Source organism: Mobula hypostoma, chromosome 9 (genome assembly GCF_963921235.1).
Source record: "Mobula hypostoma chromosome 9, sMobHyp1.1, whole genome shotgun sequence".
In the NCBI taxonomy this organism is placed as follows: domain Eukaryota; kingdom Metazoa; phylum Chordata; class Chondrichthyes; order Myliobatiformes; family Myliobatidae; genus Mobula; species Mobula hypostoma.
This window is the reverse complement of record NC_086105.1, coordinates 138,455,135-138,481,307: the sequence shown is the minus strand read 5'-3', so window position 1 is coordinate 138,481,307 and position 26,173 is coordinate 138,455,135. Positions and strand designations below refer to the sequence as shown.

The 26,173-nt window shown below is 41.5% G+C and overlaps 1 protein-coding gene across 2 annotated transcripts in view; it reads left to right on the top strand.

The window, feature by feature from the left end:
• The window catches only part of parn (poly(A)-specific ribonuclease (deadenylation nuclease)), a 164,650-nt gene that overhangs the window by 69,320 nt on the left and 69,157 nt on the right, over positions 1-26,173 (top strand). For both annotated transcript variants that reach the window (XM_063059299.1, XM_063059300.1), the window contains exon 21: positions 334-408. In XM_063059299.1, the coding sequence (XP_062915369.1) occupies positions 334-408 (75 nt within the window). The remainder of the gene's footprint in view (positions 1-333; positions 409-26,173) is intronic.

Here is a 26,173-nt window from a genome sequence, read left to right as displayed (position 1 = left end):
AGCAGGCCAGGCAGCATCTATAGGAAGAGGCGCAGTCGACGTTTCAGGCCGAGACCCTTCGTCAGGACTAACTCTTCCTTCAGTTAGTCCTGACGAAGGGTCTCGGCCTGAAACGTCGACTGCGCCTCTTCCTATAGATGCTGCCTGGCCTGCCGCGTTCACCAGCAACTTTGATGTGTGTTGCTCAAAAAATATGACTTGGGTTTAGTAAAATGCTAACAATTTATTTTGATTTAACAAAGGCTTCAAATCATGCTCTTCCTATCAAGTGACATTTTGAAGTACAAGTTTATTAAATATTTGTATGTGACTGTGATTTCATTCTAATACTAGGTAACATCCAGGTGTCTTGGATAGATGATACTTCAGCATTTGTTGCACTGAGCCAACGGGAGCAGGTACAGATCGGTGAGTGCAGTTGCAAATTTTTGCAATGTCAAGTGTTTCTGCACAAAGGCTTGTGTAATCATGTTCCTCCTTTGTCAGCTTTCTCCCCCACCCCTGTTATAATTTTTTTTTCCAGTTTAAAGATCCATGTCTACTTACTGTACTCCAACTATTATTCATTTCTATCTTGACTGATTTTTGGCAGGCTCCTTTGCAGGAGATTCGCGGGTGGGTGTGACCCTACCTTTGCCTAACTTCAACGTAAACCTCCCAGAGCCAGAATCAGAATCAGATTTCATATCAGTGGCATATGTTGTGAAATGGTAGGACGTGATTAAGAAGGGGTAATATGGCCAGTTTTCTTCTTGTGACACCCTGATTTGTTCTAGCTAATCCTCCCTGTACTGCTGTGTTGTTCACAGTCAATTGAACAGCAGAAACCAGCAGAGCTCACTGTTGCCATCGGGAAGGAGGTACAGGAGTCTTAAGATCCCCAACACTAGTTTCAGGAACAGTTATTACCCTTCAACCATCAGGCTCTTGAACCACAATGGACAACTTCACTCAACGCTGAATTGATTCCACAACCTATGGACTCGCTTTCAAGGGACTGTGTAACTCCTGTTCTCAGTAATATTTATTTACTTTATTATTATTTGTTAGTTTTCATACTTGCATAGTTTGTCTTTTGCACAATGTCTTTTTGTGTGTGGCTTTTCATTGAATCTGTTGTATTTCTTTGTTCTACTGTGATTGCCTGCAAGAAAACAAATTTCGGGGTAGTATATGGTGACACACTTTGATAATAAATTTACTTTGAACTTTTGAACAGATGAAAGTGGGGGAGGGAGGGGGAAGGGGTCAAAACTGGATGTTGCGAATCTAAAAATTAGAAGAAAAACAATGATTTAAATACTCAGCAAGTCAGGCCTCATCAATGGCAACAGAAACAGTTAATGTTTGTGGTTGTGATGAAGGATTTGGGACCCAGAAACATTAATTCTGTTTCTTCTGTCATAGATGTGACCTGACCTGTTGAATATTTCCAGCACTTTCTGGTTTGATGATAGCAGGAACACTGAACTTGACATCTTGAGATGTGTGAGTCAGTGACTGAAGACTATATTGGTCAATCATCTGTGTAGTTTAATTTGGGGTAACAAAGTAGAAGCAGAACCTCTGGGAAGTAGAACATTTTGCTGTTCAGAAATTTGGACGGATGCCCATAGAGCACATGTGATAGTCACACAGTTCTTTTGATTCATCGGCAACTTGCTCTTGTGACAGTCATTCAGCAATCTCAACTCAGAATAAATACACAAGTATAAGCACAAGGGTAATGTTATTCCATTTCCCTTTGCAGGCTCCAAGACTTGGCTAATTTTTGAAAAATCATTTTGTAATATCACTTGTCATATCAGTCTCGGTAGGTTAGCAATTTATCATCTGAAAATGATGCATTCAAATGATCGCCAGTGCTGCTGCTAAATAAGCTATGAGACTTGAGGTATTTCTGCCTATCTCTTCGCAATCCTTCATTTTAATTCTCTGGGCCAAATCCAGTGTGAAAATGTGGATAGCAGCGCAACTTAACCACTGATATAGTCAGTACTTGAAAGAAGTTCAATTCAAGGAGTGAGCTGGCGAATTGGATCAAAATTGCCTTGATGGTAGGCAGCAGAGGGAAGTGGTAAAAAGATGCCCATCCCCAAACTAATGAAGGTCAACATAGCACGTACCTTCTTAACCACCCTTTCAACTTGCATGGCAGCTTTAAGGGATCCATGGGTTTTGACCCCTCTCTTCCTCCACATTGCTAAGAATCCTGCCATTAACATTGTACTCCACCTTCAAGGCCTGACCTACCCCTCACAAAGCCAGACAGATTGACTGTCCTTAATCAGAATATGCTTCTCCAGATGGATGTAAATCCTGTCTCGAAGAATCCTCATCATGAGCTTTCCCACTACTGACAGAAGACTCACTGGTTTATAACTCCTGAAATTATCACTGTTACCTTTGTTGAACAGAACAGCATTTGCCATCCTCCAGTCCTCTGATACTGCACCAAGATCGATTGATGTTTGCTGCAGTAGAATGCTTCCTTCTATCTTTCTTCATTCAAAGTTCAAAGTAAATTTATTATCAAAGTACATATATGTCACTACATGCAACCCTGTGATACATCTTCTTGCAGGCATACTCGACAAATCCATAACAGAGTAATCATTATAGAATCGATGCAAGACCGCACCAACTGGATGTTTAACCAAAAGACAGCAATTGTGCAAATACAGAAAGAAAGAAATAATAATAAATTAAGAAATGAATAACGGGAACATGAGATGAAGAATTCTTGAAAGTGAGTCCATAGGTGTGAGAACATTTCAGTGCTGGGGCAAGTGAAGCCTTTGGTTCAAGAGCCCAATGTTTGAGGGGTAATAACTTCCTGAATTTGGTGGTGTGAATCCTGAGGCTCCTGTACCTTTTTCCTGATGGCAGCAGTGAGAAGAGAGGTGGTGGAGGTCCCTGATGATGAATGCTGCTTTCTTGCAACAACGGTCCATTAGATGTAGCCACTGGTGGGGAGATGTACTTTACCTGTGATGGACTGGGCAATACCCATTACTTTTTGTGGACTTTTCTGTTCAAGGGCATTGGTGTTTCCATATCAGGCTGTGATGCAGCTAGTCAATATACTCTCCATCACACGTCTACAGAAGTTTGTCAAAGTTTTAGATGTCATGCCAAATCTTCACAAGCTCCAAGGGATGTAGAGGCGCTGCCGTGCTTTCTTTGTAATTCCACTTGCGTGCTGGGCCCAGGACTGGTCCTCTGAAATCGTAACACTGAGGAATTTACAGTTGCTGACCCCCTCCACTTCTGATCCTCCGATGGACACTGGCTCATGGACTCCTGGTTTCCTCCTCCTGAGGTCAACAGTCAGCTCTTGAGGATTTTTTAAAGCTACTGTTGTTCAATGGACTATTTGTCAGTTCTTGCCAGTCCATAGAACAATAGTAGTTATAGAAAATCCTCAAAATGATGTTAGCTGTGGTTCAGTTGATTGTACTCTCATCATTGAGTTAAAAGGCTCTGGCTTCAAAGGAAAAATAATTAGTATCTTGGATGACGTTTCAGTAACTTCTGGAGGGAGATGAAAGATTAGCTTTATTGTGCATTGAAACGTACAGTGAGATGCGTGGTTTCCATCAAATCAAATCAGCGAGTGTCACCACACTTCCAGTGCCAACACAGGATGGCCACAGCTCGCTCACTCACCCTAATCGTACATCTTTGGGATATTGGAGGAAACCCACGTGGAGAACATATAAACTCCTTAGTGACAGTGGCGGGAATTGAAGGTACCATGTCGGCCCAGGGTCTCGGCCTGAAACATTGACTGCTCATTCCCTCCCATCGATGCTGCCTGACTTGCTGAGATCCTCTAGAATTTTGTGTGTGTTGCTACATTTAAAAAAGCATTAAACCTTGGGCTCCTTCTCGTGTGGGTACAAAACAAAATCCATGGCACCTTTCCGAAAAGCGCAGGGATACTTTCTCTGGTCTTTTCACATATTTGTCCCTTGATCAACATTTTGGTACAGTAATTAGTTTATTTATTGTCACATGTACTAAGATAGTGGAGAAACCTTGATCTGCATGCCATTGGTACAGATCATTCCAAACATAAGTACATTGAGGTAGTATAAAGGGAAAATTAATGACAGAACACAATACATAATGTTACGGCTTCAGAGTATTTCAGTGCAGGTAGACAATAAGGTACAAGGGCCATGATGAGGTGGATTGCAAAATCAGATCAAAGAATAGATTATCTCGATTTATCACATTGATTAGTAACTTCATTTACAAATAATTATCTTAATTACAGTACCTACTCTTCTAAAGTACATTGTTAATTGTAATACTTGGGATATTTTGCAAAAGAACTGACTTCCTAAATCTTGCCAGTATTGCATTCTTTTATAGATGAGATTCGTATTAATGAGGTGGGTGGTCAGATATGGCCATAAGGCTTTTGTCAGTCAAAACTCTTAATATACTTTTCAAATAGGAATTTTTTTCCATGTTTGGGCTGATCCTTTGGAATGTGATGTCTATATTAATTTTGGTGTTTTTTTTTAAGGAATCATTACAACATTCAAAGTTTTTCATCTGTTCTTTTCCCTCTGAATTGATTCCTTTGTATAGATACAGTTTTGGAATAAGCCCATCTTTTCTGCATTGCTGCTTATGCCCTTCCTCCAAAAATTTATTTAGATTGTTTTTGTTCCAGGTGGTTGTTGGTTAAATTGACCATTTCCTGTATAACTTACTGATTTGAATGGCAGGTCATTGCAACAAAGCTAACTGTTGTTTATTCTCCAAGTTAATGGGTTCCTTGAGCACTTGATTTGCATTAAGTAAGTAATCTGTCAGTGGCATTTTGCATGGCTCCATAAAATGCAAATTTTCAGAGAAAAACATCTGATCTCGTCATGGTCTGCAGTATAAAGCAACACACTCAATTTGCTCAAAGAGTCATGGATTCCATGCTTGCCAGCAGCTATTAAGTCATGAGGTGCTCATCATTTTGTTCCCTGGATCAGATGCCAAGGTCCGAATGAGCTGACTCTTCACCTTTCAGGAATCAGCTGGCAAGCTATAGGAGGGTCTCATTGGCAAGAAGGACTCTCCTAGTACATGCTTGTATCCTTTGCTAAGAGCTAAAACTCAATCACTCGCCTTGTCTCAAAGTTTGGGAGGCTTTTTAAGTGTCTCTGAATATCTGAGACCTTTCTCTATACCCCTTCATCTCTCATCTCTCTACACCCATGATTGTGTGGCAAGGCACAGCTCAAACAGCATCTATAAATTTACTGACAATACAACTGTTGTTGGTAGAATCTCAGATGGTGACGAGAGGGTGTACAGGAGCAAGATATACCAGCTGGTTGAGTGGTATCACAGCAACAACCTCGCACTCAACATCAGTAAGACCAAAAGAACTAATTGTGGATTTCAGAAAGGACAATACAAGGGAACACACACCAGTCCTGACAGAGGGATCAGAAGTGGAAAAATTGAGCAATTTCATGTTCCTGGGTGTCAATTCTTTGAGGTCCTGACCTGGACCCAACACAACAAGACAGCTATAAAGAAGGCAAGATGGCAGGTATACTTCTTTAGGCGTTTAAGGAGAATTGGTATGTCACCAAAAACACTTGCAAATTTCTACAGATACACCGTAGAGAGCATTCTAGTGGGTAGCATCATCATCTGGTATTGGGGGCAGGGGCTACTGCACGGGATTGAAATAAGCTGCAGAACATTGTGAAGTCAGTCAGCTCCATCCTGGGCACTAGCCTCCGTAGTATCCAGGTCATCTTCGTGGAGCGGTGCCTGAGAAGGTGGCATCCGTCATTAAGGACCTGCATCTTCTTATTGCTACCATTAGGAAGGAGGTACAGAAGCCTAAAAGCACACAATGATACAGGAACAGCTTCATTCCCCTGTCATCCAATTTCTGGATGGACATTGAACCCATGACAGGACCTCACTATTTTCTTGCACTACTCATTTAATTTATCTAAGATACCTTCTTGCTCTCGCATTACATTGTACTGCTGCTGCAAAGTTAATAAATTTCATGATGTGGGCAGGTGATATTAAATCTGATTCATTTTAAAAGATTTAAAATGGCTTCAAGTAATTATTTAGTCACACCATTTGATCATTACATGGTGTTTAAGCCATTGTTTGAATTTTTAAAAAGTCATTCAACTTTTAAAAGGAGTAGACAAAATGAAAAAGGTGAGAAAACACTTTTTCATTGTCTTTTAAAAGTTGAATGATTTATTCTATTAAAAATTGAATAAAGGCAGTAGAGAGAGCACTGCATTTTCTCTATAACATCAGCACTATATTCTGCAGTCTGGTTTCCTTTTCCTTTTTAGTACCTTGATGTCTTTGGGTATGGAATGACCTGTCAGAATGGCTTGCAAAAGAAAGCCTTTCATTGTATCTCGGTACAGGTGACAATAACAAACCAAGACTAGATGTTAACTCAGGAAATGAGGAAGTTAAATGATAAGAAAAAAAAAATTGCTGGAATACTAAGTAGGTCAGGCGGCATCTGAGGAGAGAGTGGTGTTTACATGGCACCTTTTGAAAGCCACGTGGAAATCCAAATGTAGTATTTCTACTGGCTCCAGCTTCATTATGTTTCTTACTTCCTCTTGGAACTCTAGAAAACTTAAATGAAAAATGAAATCAAGTTCACTTTAATTGAGGAAAAATTTGTAAGACCATAAAGGTCCTTCCATTGCTACCTCAATAATGGATTTCAGCATTTTCTTCATGACAGATGTCATTATCTGGCCATAAACAAAAAAGAATAACGAGTCAAACAACAGGAATTCTGCAGATGCTGGAAATTCAAGCAACACACATCAAAGTTGCTGGTGAATGCAGCAGGCCAGGCAGCATCTGTAGGAAGAGGTGCAGTCGACGTTTCAGGCTGAGACCCTTCGTCAGGACTGATTGATGCTGCTTGACCTGCTGAGTTCTTCTGCATTTTGTGTATGTTGCTCTGTTATTTAGCCGCAAACACAAGGAAATCTGCAGATGCTGGAAATTCAAGCAACACACACAAAATGCTGGTGGAACGCAGCAGGCTTTCCTGCTTCTATTTTCTATTCCTTCTTTCCTTTTATAGTGTTGTGACATTTGTGTCTTTCTAATTATCTAGGACATTCCCAGAATGTAGGAAGGTTTGGCAGATTGGAACCAATTCATCCACTAGTCACTAGTCTAGTCATTTCCTTTACGTCTCTTGGATGCTGGCCATCTGGCCCAGGCACTTTCTGTCCTATCACCGTATTAGTTTGCTTACTAATTTTTCCTCTAGCAATGAAGAATGTTTAAAAATCCTCCCTCTTTTAAGACCTTTGGTTTTTTAATACTCTAGGGACGCTTATAGTGTCTTCCCCCATAAAATAATTTTTTAAGATATCTGCCACTTTTCTTCCTGTTTCTCCTCAGTCTTGTCCTCCAAGGGCCCAATATCTACGTCAGTTTTTATGCTCTTTCCGAACCTCTTGCCAAATAATATTTTAATTATTTGCCAGTTTGCCACCGTATTCTAAATCCTCCTTAGTTAATTTTTGAACACTAGTTTCAGCCCAAGTTCCTAAATCTTGAACTGAATTGGAAATTCTATCATGTTTCAATCATTCTTTCCTAACGGACTCTATACTCTGAGATATTCATTAAAAATATTTCATTACACAATACTATATCTAAAATAGTCTACTCATTGCTTGGTTCCTCAATATATTTCTCCAAGAAATCATCGAAGATGCATTCCATCATCTCGTCCTCAAGGCTACTGTTGCCATTTTGACTCTTTTCCAATCTTGTAATTAATATGAAAACCTTTCATTATTTTTTCAGTTATACACTGTTGTTCAGTAGAGCAAGGGATGTAGAATAAAAATTGGGTTATCAAACAGTAGGAATTAATGTTATTTTTGGATTGATATCTGAGGTACCCATATAATTAATGCTTGTAGTTAATAGAATTAATGATGGGGACTTTAGCTATTTGCATGAGGGAAACATGTTTGTATATCCAAGTTTTGCTTCTGGCACAAAGCTAGGTGACTGCGAGCTGTGAGGAAGATGAAGACATTTGCAGGGATAGAAGTAGCTTGACTGAAAGGGCAGTGATATAGCAGATGGTATACCATGTGGAAAAAATGTAAGTTCAAGTAGAAAGTCAGAATTACCTTTTCAAAATGGTGAAAATTAAAGGTGTTCAGTCAGAGAGTTGCTATGCAAATGCAACAGTGCAAAAGAGATGCTTCAAATCCAGAGTTGGGGACACAAAATGCTAGAGGAACTCATCAGATCAAAGGGCATCTATGGAGAGGAATAAACAGTCGACGTTTCGGGCCAAGACCCTGCTTTAAGACTGGGAAGGAAGGGGGTAAGTGGCCAGAATAAGAACTTGGGTGGTGGGGTGGGGAAGAAGTTACAATCTAGAAGGTGATAGGTGAAGCCACATGAGGGAGAAGGGAGGCAGGTTGGTGGGGAAGAGGGAATGAAAGTACAACAACACTGCAGACTGTATTCCTTTTAACTGCTGGAGAGTTTGCCTCCAAGAAGCAAGAAATCCTGCTTGGTGTGTAGAGTCCTAGTGAGACTACAGCTGGGATTTATTGCATCGTTTCTGGTTGCCCTAACCAAGGATCAATGTGCAGTGGATTCAGGTTAATTGGGCAGTCGGTTAATCAGGGCAACTGCTTATTTGGGACATTACGCCATTTAATTGGAGCAGTAGACTTGCTGAACAGGTTCTAACTAGCATCACTCGTGGGCACTTGGATAGGTGTTAAACACTCCGCTGTGCTTAGAGTGAACAGTTTTTAAATTGTATCAGTTGCATGTGTTTGTGTTCAAAAAGCAGTGATTTTTGTCTCTGATAGTTGGCGAGAAATAAGCAGTAAGAAAGAGGGAGAACTGTATTGCTCACTGAAGTTTCAAGCATTTAGGTTTGGACATGCTCGAAACGGCCTTGAGTGAAAATGTAACAAAGAATTTAAAGGTATTAACAATCATCTTGAATGTTACAATGAAACTGAAGAATTGGAGGTTGCAATTATCAGAAGCATTATATGAAGGCAGTCACACGTAAACAGGAGGAATTCTGCACATGCTGGAAGTTCAAGCAACACACATCAAAGTTGCTGGTGAACGCAGCAGGCCAGGCAGCATCTCTAGGAAGAGGTACAGTTGACGTTTTGGGCCTAGACCCTTCGTCAGGACTAACTGAAGGAAGAGCTAGTAAGAGATTTGGGAGGGGAAGGGGGAGATCCAAAATGATAGGAGAAGACAGGAGGGGGAGGGATGGAGCCAACAGCTGGACAAGTGATTGGCAAAAGGGATATGAGAGGATTGTGGGACAGGAGGTCCGGGGAGAAAGAAAAGTGGGGGGGGGAGGAAAACCCAGAGGATGGGCAAGGGGTATAGTCAGAGGGAGAAAAAGGAGAGAGAGAGAGAAAGGATGTGTGTATATAAATAAATTTCCGATGGGGTACGAGGGGGAGGTGGGGCATTAGCAGAAGTTAGAGAAGTCAAAGTTCATGCCATCAGGTTGGAGGCTACCCAGACGGAATATCAGGTGCTGTTCCTCCAACCTGAGCATGCCATCAGGTTGGAGGCTACCCAGACGGAATATTAGGTGTTGTTCTTCCAATCTGATGGCATGAACATTGACTTCTCCAACTTCTGCTAATGCCCCACCTCCCCCTCGTACCCCATCCGTTATTTATTTATATACACACATTCTTTCTCTCTCTCTCTCTCCTTTTTCTCCCTCTGTATATACCCCTTGCCCATCCTCTGGGTTTTTTTCCCCCTTCCTCTTTTCCTTCTCCCTGGGCCTTCTGTCCCATGATCCTCTCATGTCCCTTTTGCCAATCATCGGTCCAGCTCTTGGCTCCATCCCTCCCCCTCCTGTCTTCTTCTATCATTTTGGATCTCCCCCTCCCCCTCTCACTTTCAAATCTCTTACTAGCTCTTCCTTCAGTTAGTCCTGACGAAGGATCTCGGCCCGAAACATCAACTGTACCTCTTCCTAGAGATGCTGCCCGGCCTGCTGCGTTCACCAGCAACTTTGATATGAAGGTAGTCCATTATTTGCACTTGGTGACTGCATTGATTTTGTTCATTTACAGTCAATCAAATGAAAATCGCAGTGTAGACTTTGAATTCCTCCGTCAATAACTATTAGGAAGTAATGCACAGTTTTATAATACTGTGACTTTCTGTGGAGTTCATTGCCATAGGTGGCTATGGAGGCCAAGTCATTGGGTATATTTAAAGTGGAGGTTGATGAGATGCATTGATTGTGTGGATAGTCAGAAGCTTTTTCCCAGGGCTGAAATGGTTGCCACAAGAGGTAACAGGTTTAAGGTGCTGGGGAGTAGGTACAGAGGAGATGTCAAGGGTACATTTTTTACTCAGAGAGTGGTGAGTGCATGGAATGGGCTGCCGGCAACAGTGGTGGAGGCGGATACGATAGGGTCTTTTAAGGGACTTTTGGATAGGTATATGGAGCTTAGAAAAATAGAGGGCTATGGGTAAGCCTAGTAATTTCTAAGGTAGGGACATGTTCGGCACAACTTTGTGGACTGAAGAGCCTGTATTGTGCTGTAGGGTTTCTGTGTTTCTAAGTTTTGATAGTTTGATTTGTCGGGCATCAAAGCTTACAGAGTGAATGGGGTTGCAAACTCGCTGAGCCAAATGGCTTCATTCTGCTCCATGTCTTATGATCTTATGTAATAGTATTGGTAATGTTCTAATTTCTGTATTTTATTTAAATACATAATTTGTTATTCATTTAAGCAGTAGTTCATCTTTTCTATACTTTATAAAAATGAAGCTTTGGCTAATTAGGACAGCCACTTAATTAAGCCAAAATGCATTGGTCCTGATGCGTCCCATTTAACCAGAATCCACTGTACTTTGAATAGAAAAAGAGCAGTGAAGATTCATCCAAACCTGAGATGTTAGGGTTGGCATGTGAGATGAACTTAAGCATACTGGACCTTTTTAAAACCATGAGGAAATCTGCAGATGCTGGAAATCCAAGCAACATATGCAAAATGCTGGAGGAACTCAGCAGGCCAGGCAGCATCTGTGGAAAAGAGTAAACAGTCGACATTTCGGGCCGAGATCCTTCATCAGGACCTTTTAATCTCTTTAGTTCAGAAGAATGAAAGGAGGGAGGGAGGAGAAGATGGCGGCGCGACGCAGCGCGCATGGCCTCTCCGGTAAATGATATCGTATTTGTAAGTAGGATGCTGTGCACAATTCGGATTTGATGGAGACAGATGTGAGAAGCACAGAGGAACATCTGAGGAAACTTCTGAAATGCCCGGTTCACTGCTGCTGCTACTGTGCGACCGAGAATCTCCGGAGGGGAAGGCCCCAAATCCTCGGCTTCACCTGTTGCTGGCGGCCAGAGCTGGGGTTGAAGCGCTCGGCAGAGATGGTGCTCGGTGTCGGAGGGCTGGTCAGAGGCTCGAAGTTTTTGGATGGACTGAGAGTCGGACTGTGGTTGGGTGCTTCCAGGATGCTGCGACGGCAAACTTGCGGTGCTGGAAGCTCATGGCAGGGAGAGTTTTCTTCCTTCTACCGTCTGCGTGAGATGATGGGACTTTCAAGAGACTTTGAGACTTTTTTTTACCGTGCCCGTGGTCTGTTCTTCATCAAATTATGGTATTGGTTGCACTATTGTAACTATACGTTATAATTATGTGGTTTTTGTCAGTTTTTCAGTCTTGGTCTGTCTTGTGTTTCTGTGATATCACACTGGAGGAACATTGTATCATTTCTTAATGCATGCATTACTAAATGACAATAATAGAGGACTGCGTGTCCTCATAATCTAAAAGGTGATCTCACTGAAACAGAAAATTCTGAGGTAGAAAGGTAGGGGCAGAATTGCTGGAGTCAAGACACGGGGTTGTAGTCTCAAAATTAGAAGTCAGCCATTGGAGACAGATGAGAAAAAATTCTTCAGTCAGGGTAGTGAATGCAAGGTGGATAAATTATTAAATTTAAAGGGGGTTATGGGGTTAGTGCCAGAAAGTGGCACTGAGATAAAAGGCAAGGCCATGATCTTATTAAGTGGCAAAGCAATACAACTATTTATATTGTACTTGCGTGAAGTAAGCATCCACCCAAAAAATAGATTTTTTTTTCTTCCCGTCGGTAATTCTTATCAAGTGAATGGTGTCTCTGATTTTGTAGCTTGTGTGGCTGGTGTTGAATTGAGAAGCTTATTCCCAACATGATGCCAACAGTTCTCATTTGGATTATCTGACAATAGCCAATGAGATTCAACGTTTCAGAGGGTTCTGGTTTTCCGTCTGTTTTAGAACAGACCACGTCAAAGTCGAGTTTATTGTCATATATGCAAGTACATGTATGCTTAGGTGTATTGAAAAAATTACTTGGGGCAGCATCACAGGCATACAGTGGCATGCAAAAGTTTGGGCACCCCGGTCAAAATTTCTGTTACTGTGAATAGTTAAGTGAGTAGAAGATGAACTGATCTCCAAAAGTCATAACGTTAAAGATGAAACATTCTTTTCAACATTTTAAGATTAGTGTATTATTTTTGTTTTGTACAATTTTAGAGTGGGGGGAAAAAAGGAAAGGAGCGCCATGCAAAAGTTTGGGCACCCCAAGAGATTTGAGCTCTGAGCTAACTTTTACCAAGGTCTCAGACCTTAATTAGCTTGTTAGGGCTATGGCTTGTTCACAGTCATCGTTAGGAAGGCCAGGTGATGCAAATTTCAAAGCTTTATAAACACCCTGACTCCTCAAACCTTGTCCCAACAATCAGCAGCCATGGGCTCCTCTAAGCAGTTGCCTAGCATTCTGAAAATTAAAATAAATGATGCCCTAGAAGGCTATAAGAAGATAGCAAAGCATTTTCAGGTAGCCATTTCCTCAGTTCGTAATGTAATTAAGAAATGGCAGTTAAGAGGAACGGTGGAGGTCAAGTTGAGGTCTGGAAGACCAAGAAAACTTTCCGAGATAACTGCTCGTAGGATTGCTAGAAATGCAAATCAAACCCCCCATTTGACTGCAAAAGACCTTCAGGAAGATTTAGCAGACTCTGGAGTGGTGGTGCACTGTTCTACTGTGCAGCGACACCTGCACAAATATGACCTTCATGGAAGAGTCATCAGAAGAAAACCTTTTCTGCGTCCTCACCACAAAATTCAGCGTCAGAAGTTTGCAAAGGAACATCTAAACAAGCCTGATGCATTTTGGAAACAAGGCCTGTGAACTGGTGAAGTTAAAATAGAACTTTTTGGCCGCAATGAGCAAAGGTATGTTTGGAGAAAAAAAGGTGCAGAATTTCATGAAAAGAACAGCTCTCCAACTGTTAAGCACAGGGGTGGATCCATCATGCTTCGGGCTTGTGTTGCAGCCAGTGGCACGGGGAACATTTCACTGGCAGAGGGAAGAATGAATTCAATTAAATACCAGCAAATTTTGGAAGCAAATATCACACCATCTGTTTAAAAAAAGAATAGCTGAAGATGAAAAGAGGATGGCTTCTACAACAGGATAATGATCCTAAACACACCTCCAAATCCACAATGTATTACTGCAAGCGGCGCAGGCTGAAGGTTTTGCCATGACTCTCACAGTCCCCCGACCTAAACATCATGGAAAATCTGTGGATAGACCGCAAAAGAGCAGTGCATGCAAGACGGCCCAAAAATCTCACAGAAATAGAAGCCTTTTGCAAGGAAGAATGGGTGAAAATCCCCCAAACAAGAATTGAAAGACTCAGCTGGCTACAGAAAGTGCTTACAAGCTGTGATACTTGTCAAAGGGGATGTTACTAAGTACTGACCATGCAGGGTGCCCAAACTTTTGCTTCAGGCCCTTTTCCTTTTTTGTTATTTTGAAACTGTAAAAGATGGAAATAAAAAAGTAATCTTGCTTAAAATATTAAAGAAATGTGTCATCTTTAGCTTTATGCCTTTTGGAAATCGGGTCATCTTTTACTCGCTTAACTATTCACAGTAACAGAAATTTTGACCAGGGTGCCCAAACCTTTGCATGCCACTGTATAGGAGCTAACTTAGGCCATTTGGCCCATTGAGTCTGCTCTGCCATTTCATCATGGCTGATCCATTTCCCTCTCAGCCCCAGTCTCCTGCCTTCTTCCCGTATCCTTTCATGCCCTGACCAATCAAGAATCTATTAACCAGTGCCTTAATATACATAAAGACTTGGCCTCCACAGCCACCTGCAGCTATGAATTCCACAGATTCACCACTCTCTAGCTAATGAAATTCCTCCTCATCTCCGTTCTAAAGGAATGCCCCTCTACTTTAACATCATATAATAGGTTTCAACAGGTGGATTTAACGTCAGGGAAATGTATACAGTATACATCCTGAAATTCTTTTTCTTTGCAGACATCCACAAAAAGAGAGGAGTGCCCCAAAGAATGAATGACAGTTAAAACATTAGAACCCCAAAGCACCCTCCCACTCCCCTCTCACACACAAGCAGCAGCTAGGCAACATCCCCCCCCCACCCCCACTAGCAAAAAATCATCAGCACCCTCCACCGAGCACTCAAGCGTGCAGCAAAGCATCAATAAAGACACAGACTTGCAGTACCCCAAAAACCACTCATTCACCCAGTAATTTGACATACCACAGCCCTTCTCTCTCTCTCTCTCTCTCTCCCCCTCTCTCTCTCCCCCTTTCTCTCTCCTTTCTCCTTTCTTCTCTCTCCCCCCCCCCCCAAATTATGGAAAGAGAGGTGTCCCTGTTTAACAGCGAGAGGGAGACCTAACAAACACTCACTGATTTGATATGTTAAGTCTGTTGCGTCACTTTTTCTGAGCTCTGTGCCCGGAGAGTCGGCACCAAAAAGACGCAGCTCTCCAGACACGCAGCCCCTGGCAGCTAACCCACTGCTCCAGATGTTCCGTGTTCTCCCGTGACGCTTCAGTCAGAGGCACCGGCCTAGAACCAGCACGTCCTCAGAGTCACGAAATCCCGGAACTCTGAAGGCATGCTTGTCTTTCAGGCTGCATCCTTGGGAGCATTCACAAGGAAAAACATAAATTGTACTTTTTTTTTACAAGAAAACACAATAAAACAGAATAAAATATGTAAAGTGGTCATAATGTTGTTAAACTGTAGTGATTAGGGTTTTGCCAGTTGGTTCAAGAACTGAATGGTTGAAGGGAAGTAGCAGTTCTTGATCCTGGTGGGTATCGGACTTATAGGCTTTTGTCGCTTTTACTCGATAGTAACTGCAAAAAGGTGCCATGGCCTTCATAGTAGATATCTTTGATCAAGTGCTCATCCAAGTAACTTTTAATTGCAATGGTTACTGCCCATTGTGTCACTGGGGTTTAGGGCAGCAATGAAGGTCCTCTATTTCTGTCTGTACTTGGCCATATACGGTCGCACACTGAGAAATAGAAGGATTCTTCATTGCTGTTTCTGAAACATCTTTTTGAGTAGTGGATGTAGTGTATATGGATTTCAGTAGGGCATTTGATAAGATTCCCCATGCAAGGCTCCTTCAGAAAGTAAAGAGGAATGGGATCCAAGGAGACCTTGCTTTGTGGATCCAGAATTGGCTTGCCCACAAAAAGCAAAGGGTGGTTGTAGATTGTTTGTATTCTCCTTGGAAGTCAGTGACCAGTGGTGTTCCGCAGGGATCTGTTCTGAGACCCTTCCTGTTTGCAATTTTAAAAATTATATATATTGACCTGGATGAAGAAGTAAAAGGGTGGGTTAGTAAGTTTGCTGATGACACAAAGACTAGGAGTGATATGGATAGTCTGGAGGGTTGTCAGAAGTTACATCAGGAAATCTATAGGATGCAGAGCTGGGCTGAGAAGTGGCAGATGAACTTCAACCCAGACAAGTGTGAAGTGGTTCATTTTGGTAGGTCAAATTTGAAGACAGAATCTGATATTAATGGTAAGACTCTTGGCAGAGTTGAGGATCTGAGAGATCTTGGGGTCCGTGTCCATAGGACACTCAAAGCTGTTGTGCAGGTTGACAGTGTTGTTAAGAAGGTATATGGTTGGCAGTCATCGACTGTGGGATTGAGTTCAAGAACTGCGATGTAATGTTACAGCTATATAAGACCTTGGTAAGATCCCACTTGGAGTACTATGTTCATTTCTGGTCACCTCACTACAGGAAGGATGTGGATACTATAGAGAGAGTGCAGAGTAGATTTACAAGGATGTTGCCTGGATTAGAAGGCGTACCTTATGAGAATAGGTTGAGTGAACTTGGCCTTTTCTCTTGGAGCGACAGAGGATGAGAGGTGACCTGATAGAGGTGTATAAGATGATGAGGGGCATTGATTGTGTGGATAGCCAGAGACTTTTTGCCAGGACTGAATTAGCTAACACGAGGGAGCATAGTTTTTAAGGTGCTTGGAAATGGGTACTGAGGGGATGTCAGGGGTAAGTTTTTCACACAGAGTGGTGGATGCGTGGAATGCACTGCCAGCAGCGGCAGTGGAAGTGGATACAAGGGTCTTTTAAGAGCCTCTTAGATAGGTACGTGGAGTTTAAAAGAAAAGAGGGCTATGCGGTAGGGAAATTCTAGGCAGTTTCTAGAGTAGGTTACATGGTCGGCACAACATTGTGGGCTGAAGGGCCTGTAATGTGCTGTTGGTATGTTTGCCCTGAGCTGAACCTGGAGGGCTTTTATATTTCTGACAGCAAGTTCCAGACCTCCAACACTTGAGTGAAAATTTGTTTCTTGAGCTCCTCTATTGTCCTCCTAATACCATTAAATCTGCATGAATGTTGAAATCAGGGAATAGGACAGTTTAAACTTCAATGCACACACAGTGATACACCAATTTAACCAATAGAGTTGATGCTGTAGGATGTGGTCTCCGTAGTCTGGTGGTATGTGATTCTACAGAAGAAAGTATTTGCATCCAGTAGAAGTATTCTCTGTTTCATTTCCTTTTCTTGGATATGACCTGTTCAGATAGTATCTCCAATGTTTTCCACTTTTTGAATATCCAGCATACACTGGTTTTTGCTTTCTTGCCTGTGGTTGACACTTTGATTTTATCTAATTGATGTTATTTATGTTTGTAAGTAAGTGGAGATTTGGCTCTCTGCTTCTATGAAGAAAATAATTTTTATAAGAACAAGCCATTGCACTGCGTAGACACTCTTTTGCAGGATTAGCACCAAATTGTTTTCATCTTTGTCTGACTATTGTATTTTGGACTTGAATACCTTTAACAAACATACTCCCATCAGCATTCCCTACAGGGTCATGCAAGTACATATAAATGTGCTATTATTTGGAAACTCTGGAACTGAATTCTTGGTTTATGCTGTACGTTGGTTTGAGTCATAGAGCATTATAGCACAGAAACAGTCCCTTCAGCCCATCTAGTCCAAATGTCTCTTCCATATTGCAATTGCACTTGCATCTGCCATTTCTACTGACAGCTCATTCCACACTCGCACCACTTTGTATGAAGTAGATTCCCTATATCTACCACTTAAATATCTCACCTTTTACCCTAAATCTATGACTTCTATTTTAATTTCATCAAACCTAAGGTAAAAAGCCTGCATGCATTCACTCTATCTAGATCCCTCATTTTGTATACCTATATAGGATCTCCACTCATTCTGCTGTGCTCCACCCAATAAAGTCCTAAGCTATCATTATCTGATTTGAGCAATTCTGTGTTGCTGGTGATAAATCTAATAATGTTGGAAATGCATTGCAGATTAGCCTGCATCTCTAGAGAGAGAGATCTCTAACATTTAGAGTTGATCTTTCAGCAAAGCTAGGAAAAATTAGAAAACAACCAAGCTATAAGTTTCAGAGGAAAGGAGTGGCATGCACAAAGGAAATGTCTCATCCTTGTGCTTGGCTAATTCTCTCTCTGCTCCCAGGTGACATAAATTTTGAATTGTGCTCTGTGGCAAAAATGTGTGGACCTTTGTATACTCTGTTGCTATAATATAATTCCAGCTGAAGTTGAGCAATGTCTGATAGATCTTTCTCATAAACAGTTCCACAACTGTTTAATGTCCTGAGCTAAATGCAGTTTTTACTCTAATGTTCACTTTTTAGTTGGTAGTGTCTGAAACTCACTAGTTTGGGAACATTGTTTATAAATGAGAAGCTCAGACAAAATGTCTGCCCATTTCCCCCCCCCCCCCTCCCGGCCCTTTTGGGTCAGAGTCTGAAAGGCTTGGTAGTTTTGCAAGAGTTTCCTCTTGTATGAATTATCAAAGCTGTTAAATAGACAATGTCCTACTTCCTTTTGCCTAACTCCAGTAAATTACAGTGGTGTCCTTGCTCATCCTTCAGTTGTCTGAACCCATTTGACAAGTGAAGTGAATAACTATGTGGAGCATAGTGAAGGTTATGGAGTGGGAGGTAGCATAATTCCTCAGAGAATCCTTACAAGGTCAAGTGGTTCTTGTTGATTGTTTCAAACTATTCCTAAGGTACATTACTGAGCTTGAAAATAATAATGGTATGTATGCAGTCAGTTGCACTTCAGAAATAATATGAAGTTAATAGTCCTGACATGAACTATTGTAATTCTAGTAATGTGACTTGCACAAAAAAATCTTAAACTCTGACCCAGTTATTTAAAACAATATTTGTCAAATACTTGTTACTCTGGCAAACTAGCGTTAAGCACAAATAAACACTTTTCTGGCTTCTAGCCAGGTGCAGGTATCGATTATAGCTTGTGTTTAGATGACAGACTCTGCCTGATGAAGGTGGAAATATCTGTTGAAACATCGGTTATAATCGAGACCTGTACCCCGCTAGAAGCCCAAGGAGAGTTTATTTGTCATAAGTTCTGGGAAATCATGAGATTTAAGCATTTCTCTAATGCATCTTTGTTTTTGAAGTAGTTCCTGAATTCTGATCTGTCAGTTGTTTCTTTGTCTCCACAATGTCCCTTTTAATAATTCCACCCCCCGCCCCCCATATGACAGATAAAGTCGACAGCCTGTGCATTTTTCCTGGGGCAGCAATGGCTAATTTGAGAGGGTATCATTTTAAGATGATTGGAGGAAAATACAGGGTGGATGTCAGAGTTGGGTTTTACAGAGTGGTAAGTGCATTGAATGCACCGCCGGGGGTGGTGGTAGAGAGAGATACATTACAGAGGTTTAACAGGTACTTGAGCACAATGGACGAACAAAAATAGAGCGATATGTGGGAGTAAGGGTTAGATTGATTTTGGATTGGGTTGAAAGGTCAGTACAACATAGTTGGCCAAAGTGCCTGCACTGTGCCAAAATGTCTATGTTGCTTATTGCGTGTTTTGCTGCTGGCGTTCAGGGCAGCAATGAAGATCTTCCATCTCTGTCTATATAGAGGATTCTTCATTGCTGTTTCCATAACAATTTTTCTTTGAACAGATGGGGTGTTAGCCCTGAGCTGAACCCTCAAGCCTGGAGGACTGGTGGACCACTCTTAGTCTGGCCTCTACCCTTTGACCTGTTTGTCATGGATGACCCTACTGAAAGCCAAAGCACAAAGGCCCCGACTCCAACCAAGATAGCTCTCTGAGTGATTGAGGCCTCCAAGCCATGACAAAATCAAAGATATAGGTGCAGAATTAGGCCACTTAGTCCATTGAATCTGCTCTGCCATTTCATCATGGCTCATCCATTTTTCCTCAGCTCCAATCTCCTGCCTCTCTTTCTCCCCGCGCCCCCATATCCCTTCATAACCTGACCAATCAAGAACCTCTGCCTTAAATGTGCATAAAGACTTGGCCTCTACAGCTGCCTATGGCGACAAATTCCACAGATTCACTGCTCTCTGGCTAAAGAAATTCCTCCTCATCTCCATTCTCTGCTCTAACGCTGTGTCCTCCTGTCTTAAGGTTGTGGTCTTCTTGGATGTATATTCTATTGCTGCGTGTACTGACTATGAATATGAACAAGTGGTTTGGAGAAAGGCTGATGGGCATATTCTGTCACCTAGAAATTGAGTTCACAGCAACCTTCTGTCTTGCAAACTGTTCAGGAATAGACTCTACCATAACTTGAGAATGCCCTGAACTGTGTTCATTTCTGGTTACTGCATTTTTAGGAAGCATATAGAAGCTTAGCAGAGTGTGTAGAAGGGGTTTATCTGGATTAGAGAAGGTATTAGCAAAAAGCAGAGGTTGGACAAACCTGGACTAATTTCTCTGGAGCATTGGAGACTAAGGGGTGACCTGATAGAAACATATAAAAATTATGTGACACATCAACAGGGTGGATAGTCATGGTCTTTTTCCCAAGGTGGCAAATACTCGAGGGCACAGCTTTAAGGTGAAAAGGAGAAAGTTTAAAGAAGATTTGCAAGTCTAGTTTTATTTTACAGAGTAATGGTTCTCTGGGGTGTGCTGTGAAGGGAAGTGATGGAAACAGACACAGCAGCTAAGTTTTAGAACCATTCAGATGAACAATAGACAGACAGGAAATGGAGGAATGGAGGGATGTAGACCATGTGCAGGTAAATGAGATTAGTTTGAATTGGTAGCATGGTAGCCACAGAAGCTGAAGGGCCTGTTCTTGTCCTGCACTGTTCTATGTATTATAATTATGGCAAGAGAAATTCAATCCTGACACTTCATTTTAAAATGTCTCAAGTTCAGGTTTTTTAAAAAAAAGTCTTTTGCTTTTCACAGATTTCTCAATCGTCTCTCTGATTTTTATTTTCATAGCTTGCATGTGATTAGAAAGTTTGAATTGGTTTGCACTTGAAATTAAATCTCACAATAGGTACAGATTGCAGGAGTTGTTTACCAGAATGTTACCAGGGATGAGAGTGTATAGCTGTGCTCAAAGCTTGGAGAAGTTGGAAATATTCTCCTTAGAACAGCATTGTGATCCAAACAGCTGGTTCTTGTGCAGCATTTAACAGTCTTGCAAAAAGACTTGGAGCATTTATATTCTATAATATATTTGACTGTTTTTATTAAGTAAATTGGTGTCCAATACTGATCTCCATCTGCTGTAGTCTACCGCTACTGTGCGTTTATGTGCTATGCTAGTGTTCAGATTCAAGTAGTTTATGTGAAGAATTTTCCTTGTCTTATGAAGAAAGAATCAGGTTTAATATCATCAACATATGTCATGAAATTTGTTAACTTTGCAGCAGCAGTACAATGCAATACATGATAAATATAGAAAAAAACAAATTACAGTAGGTATACAATATGTATATTAAATAGTTAAGATGAATAGCGCAAAAACAAATTAGAAAAAAAAGTAGTAAGGTAGAGTTCATGAGTTCCTTGTCCATTCAGTGCTTGGATGGCAGAGGGGAAGAAGCTGTTTCCGAGTTGCTGAGTGTGTGCTGTCGGGCCTCTGTAGCTCCTTCCTGATGGTAACAATGAGAAGAGGGCATGTCCTAAGTGGTGGGGGTCCTTGATGATGGAAGTCGCTTTTCTGAGGCACCGCTCATTGAAGATGTCTTGGATACTACAGAGGCTAGTAATGGAGCTTGACTGATTTTATAACTCTCTGCAGCTTACTTCGATCCTGTGCGGTAGACCCCCACCCCCCCCCATACCAGACAGTGATGCAGCCAGTCAGAAAACTCCCAGCAGTACATCTGTAGTTTTCAAGTGTTTTGGGTGACAAACCAAATCTCCTCAAACTCCTGATTAAAATATAGCCGCTGTCTTGTTGTCCTTACAGCTGAAGTGATATTTTGGGACCAGTTAGATCCTTAGATACTGACATCCAGGAACCTGAACTTGTTCACTCTTTCCATTTCTGATCCCTCTGTGGAGATCCCTCATCTTCCCCTTTCTGAAGTCTGCAATCAGCTCTTTGGTCTTACCGATGTTTTGCAAGGTTGTTGCTATGTCAGCACTCAACCAGCTGGTATATCTTGCTTCAGTATGCCCTCTCGTCACCTTCCTATTCCTTGCCTGCTCATGTGCTTGTCTAAATTCCTCTTAAATGTTGCCATCATATCTGCTTCCATAACTTAGTTGACAGTGATTCCAGGCTCCTACTATTCCCTAGGTTTAAAAAAAAGCATATTAATCTTCTTTTCATCTCAGTTTACCATCTCTAGTATTTGACACTTGCACCTGGAGAAAAAAAGACTAGCCAAAAATGTCAAAATGTTTGAAATGTGTATGAACCCCTAGAAAAGGATGAAGAGATCTGAGAGCATCCTTCAGGAGGGTGAACCCACAGAAAACATCTGGCCCACATGGGGTAGCTGGCTGAGTACTAAAGAACTATGCTGATCAACTGACTGGAGTGTTCACCGATATCTTTAACCTCCTCGCTTCAGCAGTTTGAAGTACCAATTTGCTTCAAGCAGGTTTTCAATTATACCGGTGCCCAAGAAGAATATAGTAACTTGCCTCAATGATTATCATCCAGTAGAAATTGCATCCATAATGACAAAGTGTTTTGAGATGTTGGTGATGAAATATTTCAGCTCTTGTCTGCGAAACTACTAGGATCCATTCCAATTTGCCTACCATCACAACAGGTGCCATTTCATTGACTCTTCACTCAATCATGGAACATCTGGATAGCAAAGATGTATACATCAGGAAGCTACAGCTCAGCATTCAACACTATCAGCCCCTCAAAACTAACCAATAAGCTTCAAGACCTTGGCCTTAATACTTCTGTGCAGTTGGATCCTCTATTTCCTCACTTGCGGATCCCAGTCAATTTGGATTGGCAGCAAAACCTCCTCCCCAATCTCCATCAGCACAGGTACACCACAAGGCTGTGTTCTTAGCCCTCTGCTCCACATGCTGTACACTTATGACTGTGAGGCTAAGCACAGCCCCAGTGACATATTTAAGTTTGCTGATGACACCACTATCATTGGCTAAAACAGAGATGGTGACTAATCAGCCTATAGGAGGGAGACTGAAAGTCTGGCTGAGTGGTGCCATAACAACAACCTCTGACTCAATTTCAGCAAGACTAGACCAAGGAGCTGATTATTGACTTCTCCATGAACTGGTCCTCATTGGGGGATCAGAGGTGGAGAGGCTCGGCAAATTTAAATTCCTTGGCGTTATCATTTCTGAGGACCTGTCCTGGGCCCAGCATATAAGTGCAATCATGAAGAAAGCACTGCAAAAAGCCATCCCTCCAAAGTGGAAACAAAACCAAGAGACTCGCCTATGCACAAAACCCAAGGACTGGGGTGCTGAACAACGGCAGCAAGTGCTCTGGACTGATGAGTCAAAGTTTGACACTTTTGCTCAAACAGGAGGCAGTTTTTCCATTTGAAAAGCGTGACGTAGGTGAGTGTCTGCAGTCAACAGTGAAGCTTGGTGGAGGTTCCCTTTGACATGCACTTTGACTGTGAAGTGTGTGTGTGGGCAAATTCTGTTTTTCACTTGTTTTCACAGCTATGATTCCATTTTGTGTCCAGTTGTCAACATCATGTAACCAAGATGGCTATTCTTTGAGAGTCCAGGTGGCCATGGTTGTTTGAACCATGTCTTATATGCAGTCTCAAGCAGTAATGATGTGGATGTTTAAACACGTGAGATTCTGCAGATGATGGAAATCTTGAGCAATACCCACAAAATGCTGGAGGAACTCAGCAAGTCAGGCAGAATGGGTCTCGGCCCAAAATTTCAAACTGTTTATTCCCCTCCATAGCTTTTGATATTGGTAAAGGTCATATATCTATACAGATATATATAGAGTAATTTTTTTAAAAAAGTGTGTGTGTGTGTATTTTTTACCTCACTATATACACATACATATATAAATATCTGTCCATGTAGATATCTATGATCTTCACTAATATCAAAAGCTATTAAGGGAAATTAAAAAAATTTTATATATATATATATTTAGTTATTCCCTTATTTTAACAGTGGACTGTGAGAAATCTCTTCGGTTAATACAACAGCCCTGCAGTGGTCTTCAGCGCTCAATCTCTTAACTGAACGAGAAGACCATTGTTAACTAAATCAGTTGAAGTACAGTATGTCAGCTTTTTCTTTTTTTTTCAGTTTTGCTCACATTTGTACCCTCAGCCCTCCCCTGCCATCCCGCTAGTGTCATTTGTTGTGCCTCTCTCGGGGCTCTTGCTGAGACCACTTTCCACCATGTAGGTGTGCGTAATGAAAGTGGTCCCATGGTCAGGAATCTTTTGTGAGCCTACTTACTAGAAAAGTCCAAAACCACGTTGTCAGCACAGTTGCTGATAATTTGAGCCTTTTAAATGAGCAAATGAGTAGTTTGAAGTGGATTCCGTATGAAAAAAAATTTGCTGCTGAGTTTTGACTCATTCTTTTGCATGATGAATGGAAATGTTGCTCAGTAGTCTCTTAAGTATTAAAAACAATGAAACTGCATTCTGAATTAAATACTTGAGGGATTGGTCATCAGTGCTGGCTTATTCACTGCAGTTCTTTGTCCACTGTTCTTGTATTTTCATTCTTCAATCTTCAGTTTTACAGTAGAAATTTTACTTTCATCTTTTGCTCAAGCAATTTGCCATGCATTTGTCATGCCAGAATTGTGTTAAACATTTTTCCAAATTGAAATGTGAATGAGCCCTTTGCTGCCATTTAAATTGGACCTTAAACACAGGAGCCAGAATTAGGCCATTCAGCTCATTGAGTCTGTTCTGCCATTCGATCATGGCTGATTTATAATTCCCCTCAACCCCATTCTCCTGCCTTCTCCCCATAACCTTTGACACCCTTACTAATCAAGAGCCTATCAACCTTCATTTTAAATACACCCAATGACTTGGCCTCCACAGCTGTCTGTGGTAATGACTTTCATTGATTCACTGCCCTCTGGCCAAATGAATTCCTCCTCATCTCTGTTCTAAAGGGACATGCTTGTACTCTGTGGCTGTGCCCTCTGGTCCTAGACTCCCCCCGCTTTAGGAAACATCCTCTCCACATCCACTGTATCTAGACCTTTTAATATTCTATAGGTTTCAGTGAGATCCTCCTTCATTCATTTAAACTCCAGCGAGTACAGGCCCAGAGCCACCAAATACTGCTCATACATTAACCGTTTAGTTACTGGAATCATTCTTGTGAATCTCCTCTGAACCCTCTCCAGTGTCAGCACATCCTTTCTTAAGTAAGGGGCCCAAAACTGCTCACAGTACTCCAAGCACAAACAAGAGAAAATCTTTTCCATAGATTGTGCCTGGCCTGCTGATTTCTTCCAGGATTTTGCATGTGTTGCACAGTACTCCAAGTGCGGTCTGAGCAATGTCATATAAAGCATCAGCATTATATACTTGCTACAGTTCTTCTGGATTTTTGCATTAATACTTCACAATGTAGACAGTTTAGGCCTGTCAGAGGATTTTTCTTTTGTCTTTGGGGCAACTAAGTGCAAACTTCCTAATTAGTTATTTGGCATGATGATAGCTTTTAATAAGTACACCTTGCACACAGATGTTTAGCCAGAATTTTTAAAAAAAGACATGTTGAAACACACTGAAACTTCTGAAGAAGGATGAGAAACACCCAGTTCTGTTTCCAAGCTGTATTTCAAAGGACATTCTGTCCGTCTACAGTACCTAACCAGTATTTTTTGGAACTTTTAAAGAAGTAATGTACTGCGTTCACTTCTTGCTGCAGGAGAGATCTCACAAGGTACAATTTTATTTCTCTGCTCTTGTAATGGAGTTATGCAACTTGGGATTCCTTATTAAATATTAAACTTTGCAAAGGATAAATAAACCAAGGGTAGGAAGCATTGAGCACATTTTGAATATATAGTTCAGTTGTGCTGAATAATGCGATACTTACATTTTGGGATTATTTTTGCACCATACATCCTTAGCTGCCACCATTTTCCACTGCATTTGAGCAACCCTGTGATGCTGGTAAGAAGTACTAAGTTTGTGAAATGTAAGTTTTTCCTGCATTCCTATCTGAAGCTTAGGCTTGGAAGATTATAATATCAGAACAGCAAGTTGCTGGTCTTCATTCTCGTTGTTGTAGGAGCGACCTCTCTCCCTTGGTTGGAGGAGAGGGAGAAAACCTGTCAGAGATGCTGAAGTGCTGGGGTATGGACTGTAGTTATTGATGGACTCTAGATCAAGATCTCTTTAGAGGCTTTAGCATGATGAACGGGGTGGGTGGGGGGTGTGGCTAGTGCTGGTGTGGTGCAAGTGGGGAGAGGGTCAATTCTCCGGCTGCCTGTGTGATGGGGGGGGGGGGGTGT